This window comes from Alexandromys fortis, unplaced genomic scaffold, assembly GCF_014885135.2.
Source record: "Alexandromys fortis isolate MF-2015 unplaced genomic scaffold, M_Fortis_MF-2015_v1.1 scaffold_57, whole genome shotgun sequence".
Classification (NCBI taxonomy): domain Eukaryota; kingdom Metazoa; phylum Chordata; class Mammalia; order Rodentia; family Cricetidae; genus Alexandromys; species Alexandromys fortis.
In genome coordinates, this window is record NW_026067941.1 from 7,020,864 (window position 1) to 7,027,996 (window position 7,133).

The 7,133-nt window shown below is 38.4% G+C and overlaps 1 protein-coding gene across 7 annotated transcripts in view; it reads left to right on the forward strand.

The window, feature by feature from the left end:
- Ubn2 (ubinuclein 2) overlaps window positions 1-7,133 on the forward strand; it is an 80,202-nt gene that overhangs the window by 17,482 nt on the left and 55,587 nt on the right. For 5 of the 7 annotated variants that reach the window (XM_050147925.1, XM_050147920.1, XM_050147923.1 and 2 more), the window contains exons 4-6: window positions 1,645-1,782; window positions 3,573-3,676; window positions 4,222-4,717. In XM_050147925.1, the coding sequence (XP_050003882.1) occupies window positions 1,645-1,782; window positions 3,573-3,676; window positions 4,222-4,717 (738 nt within the window). The remainder of the gene's footprint in view (window positions 1-1,644; window positions 1,783-3,572; window positions 3,677-4,221; window positions 4,718-7,133) is intronic. The other 2 variants (XM_050147922.1, XM_050147924.1) reach the window with 1 other exon arrangement.

The window sequence follows — 7,133 nt, forward strand, 5'->3', positions numbered from 1 at the left end:
TTCTTATTGGCTAACTCTTACATATTAATTTAACCCATCTCCATTAATCTCTGTATCGCCACATGACATTGGCTTACGAGCAAAGTTTCGCATGTCTGAGTCTGGCAGGGGCTCCATGGTGTCTCTCTAGCTCCACCCTTCTTCCTCCCAGCATTTAGCCTAGCTTTCCCTGCCTACCTAAGTTCTGCCTTGCTATAGGACCAAAGCAGTTTCTTTATCATTAATGGTAATCACAGCACACAGAAGGGATTCCCACATGACTCTAGGATTATGATAACTTGTGCAGTGTGCAGTGATTACTTGGGGTATTCAGAAAATACTAGTTAAAATTTCATGATTCGCAAATTAGTATAGGTTTCACATGGTGATACAGTCAGTACTTGGTTGCATAGATGGTAACTGATAGTTTAAACTGGTAAGAGAGTGATTGGAATGATTGTCAACATGATGCACACTGTACATCATGTTCACTTGCGGTATCTTAGCAAGTCATATTAGCAGTGTCCTTTAGAGTAGAGAGGCGTTGCCTTTACTAAAACTGTAAGCAATTGGTAAATTAAGACTGGGATTTTCTGTCTAGAATATTGACTGTTATTTGGAACTCTGAGTGGAAGTCCTAGGTTCTAGGTTTATATAAGTTCCTAATTTGACATTTGATTGAGAAAACATACTTTAGTGTCACCCAGTTTTCTGTACAAATTTCAAGGCCAACCTGGTGTACAGAGTAAGTTCCAGGACTGCCCCTCTCCTTGAAAAAAACAAACAAAGCTGGGCGGAAGTAGCATAAACCTTTAATCCCAGTACTCAGGAGGCAGAGGCAGGCAGATCTCTATGAGTTCGAGACCAGCCTGGTCTACGAGAGCTAGTTCCAGGACAGGTCCAAAGCTACAGAGAAACCCCATCTGGAAAAACCAAAAACAAACAATTTTTTTTTTTTTTTAGTTTTTTCAAGATGGAGTTTCTCCGTGTAAGAAAAATTAAAAACCTCCTTCTAGCTATTTTGAAATACAAAGATCATTGACAAGTATCTCCTTCATTCCTTTCTGCCCTCATCCCAAACCTCTACTCTCTAACATTGTACTCTGTACCTTTTTGAACTGAACATATTTAGAGTCCATATACAAAGGATAGTGTGTGATACTGATCTCTCTGTGCTGGTTCATTTCTTTACATATTGCAAGTGGCAGTATTTTCTGGCCTTATTCTTTAAGACAGGGTCTTGCTCTCTAGCTCTAGTTGTCCTGGAACTCACTATATAAACCTGGCTGACCTTGAACTCAGAGAATCCATCTACCTCCACCTCCCTAGTGGTGGGATTAAAGGCATATGCCACCATGCCCAGCTCTGACTTTCTTTTACAATGCCAAATAATGTTTTGTTATATAAATATACCACATTTTAATATTCATTTACTGATGGACACTTAGGTTGCTTGGTGTTTTGGCTTTTGCAAATGATGCTGCTGTAAGCACAGAAGCGTCACATTTTTTTGGCATACTGATTTCATGTCTTTGGGAGTGTGCCCAGTAGTGGGATTGCTGCATTTGCAGTTAGTATTTAAGGAAATTGTCAGTAAATGCTATTCTTTGACATGTTTTTATAATTATAGACAAGAGAATATATTTGAAACTTTTTTTGCTCTAGTATGACGAATTAGTCCCTGCTTCTCTAACAACAAAATATGGAGGCTTCTATATCAACACTGGCACTCTTCAGTTTCGCCAAACATCAGATACTGAAGAAGATGATATTACAGATAACCAAAAGCACAAGCCACCCAAGGTGAGTTTGACATCTCATCAGTAAGGAGAACATAGAATTAATATTATATACTTTTTGTTTTATTTTGTTTATATTTTTGCTATGCTAAAATTTGAGCCTGGGAGTTCTTATATGCTAAATAAGCATTATTCTTCTAAGTTACACCACCAGACCAGGATATTTTTTGATTATTCCTTTTTCATTATTATTATATGTGTATATATGATGAGTATGTGTGAGTATGGGCAGATGTATGCCATACTTTTGAGAATTGGATTTCTCCTTCCACCGTGAGCTCTAGGGATTATACTCAAGCCGTCAGGTTTGCATGGCAAGCAGTTTTACCTGTTGAACCATTTTGTTGGCCCCAAAAAGATCCCCCCTCCCTTTTTTATCCCTGACTGTCTTGGAACTCACTGTATAAATCAAGATTGTAGCACAAATAATAAAAACCCAGAAACAGATATTGGGGTTCAATTTGAAGATCAGCAAAGCAAAGCAGCCAAAACACTAGACACTAGAGAGCTCTTAACCTCTATGAAATCTTCAGACTGAAAGAGAGTGAGTTCCCGTCCCATCCATCCTTATACTCCTCTCTAGTGCTAGGAGTAAAAGGCTTGCAACACCAACCTCTATGACTAACTAGTGTGACTGCTCAGATTAGAGGTGTGCCACTGCCTGGCCTATATGGCTGACTAGTGTGGCTGTTTTGCATTCTAGTCTTCAGGCAAGCCCTATTTATTAAAATACAAATGAAATATCATTACACAGCTGGCCTTAAACTAACAGAGATTACCTGCTTCTCTGCCTTAATTAAAGGCTGGAATTAAAGGCATGTACCACCACACTTGGCCTCAGGTTAGATATTTTGAATATTATTTGTGCCACAACTGTGGACATAAGGAAAAGTAAAATACTATTGTTTAATTATATGTTTAAAGTTATGTTGGTGTGGGAAGGGGCTATGGCTTAATGGTAGAGTGCTTACTTCCTATGTACAAGGCCCTGGAATTGATCACTACACTATTTAAAAACAGACACACACAGTCTTTAATTGCAGCATTTGAGAAGCAGAAGCAAGGGGATCTTAGTGAGTTCAAGGTCAGCCTGGACTGCATAGCCACTTGCCTCTGTAACTTAAGACAACAAAACAAGCAAACAAACAAGAAAGTAGGATTTTCAATAGAAGAACCTTTCATAGCCTTTAACTTTCCTCAGATTTAATTTGTAATGACTTATGTTGTTGTACTATAGCTGAGAAATGAATATAGTTCATAGGTGTTTCCTGCTGTGGGGTCAGAGACTTTATTTGTACCAGAATAATTAAAATTCTTATTTAAACTGTAAACTCTAAGGCCCCAGTGAGCTGAATCAAAGTCACAGTTGAGAGACTGGTGATATGGCTCAACTCATCTCCCCAAATTTGGATTCCCAGTGCCTATTTAAAGCCTAGCATGGTGGCACTCATCTGCAGTTCAAACGCTGAAGAGGCACAGACAGAAGGATATCTGGGTTTGCCCACTAACCAGTCTAGCTGAATTGGTGAGCTCCATGTGCAATGAGAATCCTGTTTGAAATAAGATAGAGAACAGTGAAGAAGATACCCATGTTCTCCCTTTGGCTTCACAGGCATCAGTGCTCACACACTTAAACATATACAACAGTAGCAACGAAAACATGGATCCCCAAGATCTTAGACTTTGACCAAGTAATTCTAACAGACACTGTAAAAGACCACTGCCTTGTACTCTATTGCTAACATCAAAGAGGAAAAATCCGAATAAATGACATATTCTCTTATCATGTTGCAGGTTCCCAAAATAAAAGATGATGATATTGAGGTAAAGAAGCGGAAGCGGAAAGAGGAAGGGGAAAAAGAGAAGAAGCCAAGGAAAAAAGTGCCCAAACAAATGGGGTATGCTAAATGAAGCCTAATAGGAAATTAGCATCACAATATTATGGTTTCCTTTTAGAAATATATATTTACCACTAATGTATTTAGTTGTTTAATTTGATAATGACCTACTGCATTTTAATAATATTGTGGTACTATTAATAAACAGGAGACTTTGTCATCTTAGAGACTTAGTGTTTTAGTTACACTTACAGATTTTTCATTGGCTATCTTGTTTATTACAATTTTTTAATCTTGAAGAACCAGTTTAAGCCAAACAAGGTGGCACAAATGTGTATTTCTAGGACTTGGGAGGTTGAAGCAGTAGTTGAAGGTCATCCTGAACTATGTATGTAAGGGTTGAGGCCAGCATAGGCTGTGTGAAACCTGTCACATATCCAGAAGATGTTGGAGACGGTGCTATCATGCAAGTGTAATCTAATACAAAACTATAAAGACGATTTTGTTGTGCCATCTCTCACTGGATTATTTTAATTATTTTATTCATTGACATATGGGATTAACTTTTTAAATGACACAGCCTAACCAGTCTTTTTCCTTTACAGAGTTGTGGCTCTCAATTCACACAAGTCTGAAAAAAAGAAGAAGCGATATAAAGATTCCCTTTCTTTGGCTGCCATGATAAGAAAATTTCAAAAAGAGAAAGATGCATTAAAGAAGGAATCTAACCCTAAAGTCCCTGTGACCCTAACCACTTCCTCTCTGACCAAGCCCTCTTGTGCTGCTGCAGCCCTGGGGGATGACATCTCGGACTTAGGTCTGAACAGTGCTGATCCAGACCTCCCTATTTTTGTTAGCACAAATGAACATGAATTGTTTCAGGAAGCTGAGAATGCCCTCGAGATGCTAGACGACTTTGACTTTGACAGATTACTGGATGCTGCTTCTGATGGTAGCCCGCTCTCTGAGTCAGGGGGAGAAAATGGAAACACCACTCAACCCACCTTAACCTCTCAGGTTCTACCCAAGGTGGTACCTACACTTCCAGATGGCCTACCTGTGCTCCTTGAGAAACGCATTGAGGACCTTCGTGTAGTAAGTGTAATGATGCTCTTGGTTTTTATTCACTGCACAAACATAGTTTAAAGTTCAACTAAAACAACCCACAGTTGCAACAACTTATTTTCCATAGCCTCTTATAGACATTGGATAATATATATATACTTAGAATATATTGTAATATATAATATTTATATATTATAAATATATAAAATATATAATATATATGTTATCCAAATATATATTTGTTTTTTCAAGACAGAGTTTCTCTGTATCTTTGGAGCCTGTCCTGGAACTCACTCTATATACTAGGCTGGACTTGAACTCACAGAGATCCGCCTGCCTCTGCCTCCTGAGTGCTGGGATTAAAGGTGTATGCCACTACTACCTGGCTTAAGTAAATTCAGTTTTACATGGCTATACTATACACTTGCTTTTTGTTTCTTCTAGTGCTAGGGATAGAGCCTAATGTTGTATGCATATTAGATGGTCACTCTACCACTCATTCTAAGCTCTGTAGTTGATTCTTTTTGTTTCAGTTTACCTTATAAATTTTTCTTCATATTTGGTTATGTGTGTGTGTATGTGTGTGTGTGTGTGTGTGCACGTGCACATGCACCCATAAGTTTATAGTGTACATGTGGAGGTCAGAGGACAACTTGCAGGAATCCATTCATTTCCCAACATGTGGGTTTTGGAAATCAAACTCAGGTTATAAGGCTTAGTAGCAATTGCTTTTACCACTGATCCATTTTACAAACCCTACCTTACAAATAACATTTATATAGACTTCATAATAAAATTTTTTAGGATTTATTTTATGTGTATGAAGTGTTTTGTTTATATGTGTGTCTGTATACCAGGTATATTCTTGGTGCCCATGGAGATCCCCGAGGACCGGAGTTATAGGCAGCAATAACATGCCACTGTGTGGGCCCTGGGAATTGGACCTTGGTCTGATGTAAGAGCAACCAATGCTCTCAACTGCTGAGCCACTACTCCAGTCCCTCCTAATAAAATTTTTATTAGCTGCATACACATGCAAAGAAAACAGTGTAGAAAAAGGAGTGAATATCGTGTTGTGGACGTGTATTTGGACTGCTTCAAACAATTTTAACGTAGTTTTATCTTGTTAATTATTTTTGCAGTTCCAAGGAATCAAGTCCTCGACTTCATATATCCTAGGCAAGAGTTCTACCTCTAGCCGGGTGGTGGTGTCTCATGCCTTTAATCCCAGTACTCGAGAGGCAGAGGCAGGCAGATCTCTGTGAGTTTGAGGCCAGCCTGGTCTACAGAGCAAGTTCCAGGACAACCAGGGCTACACAGAAAAACCTATCTAGGAAAAAAAAGAGAGAGTTCTACTACTGAGTAACATTACGAGCCCCTAGTTATCTTATGATCTACTTGTCTAGCTAATCAGCAATTATAGTAAGCATTAGTTCTTTCCCACCAGTGATAGCTGTCATGGGTTTTTCCTCAACTTGAACTCATTTGCTAGTTTGATTAGCTACAAACCCAGTCTCACACGTACCCCCTTTATCTGAGGTATAGAATATTTTGTGTTCAATTTTGGCAGACTTTGCTTAAATTTAGCCAGGCAGCTGCTAGCCAGCCAGGTACAGCTAGGACATACAGAATGCAACAAAGGTAAAAAGCCCTGAGGCGAAACTTAGATGAAGAGAAACAAGATCTAACTAGAAATGAGCATAAGATAAGGCTGCACATTCATAATTAATAATACACGATTTGGGAGCTGGTTGGTGGCCCAAAAGCAAGCCTTTTATAATACCCATGAGTTCTTTGTGTTTTACTTTGAAATATAAGATGGTGCTTTTTCTTCAGGAGATAAAAATTTTTCCTGAGCTCACACATTTGTGTTTTTCTGAAAAATAGCTTCTTGATGTTCATTTTTTGCTTTGTAATGAGAAAGTATCCTTTCATGATAAACCTTTTGACTTAAATTTCTCCTTTTTTCTCAGGTTTCATTTTTATTCTGGCTTTCTTTGTATATGAATATTTCCTCTGAATATGCTTAATCTTCACTCTAGAAATATTCTTGGAGATTTGCCTTTTCTATCTAAAGCATGTCAAATACTTAGATAGCTTGGTACAGATGACTCTGGTGTGCTTAAGTTCTTGTATCAGCTCTGTCCAGCCAGTCAGTGTGCATCTCATGACTCCTGATGCGAACTGTGCCTTGGACTTCCTCAGTCTATTTATCATAAGAGTTTCCAAGTTAAAAGCTCTTTGCCTCTGGTCACCAAGTTAAGAGGAAATACTGTGTGACAATGTTATTTTCCAGCTTATAGTTTGTGCTTATTCCTTGATAAGTTTTTTTATTGCTCTCAATTATGTAGAAACCAAACTACCGCAGTCATCCAGCATCTGCTCTGTGGCAGTTTTGCAGTTTACAAAGGCCTTAGTCTAAATCTTGGCTGCATAACTTTTTTTTGATTTA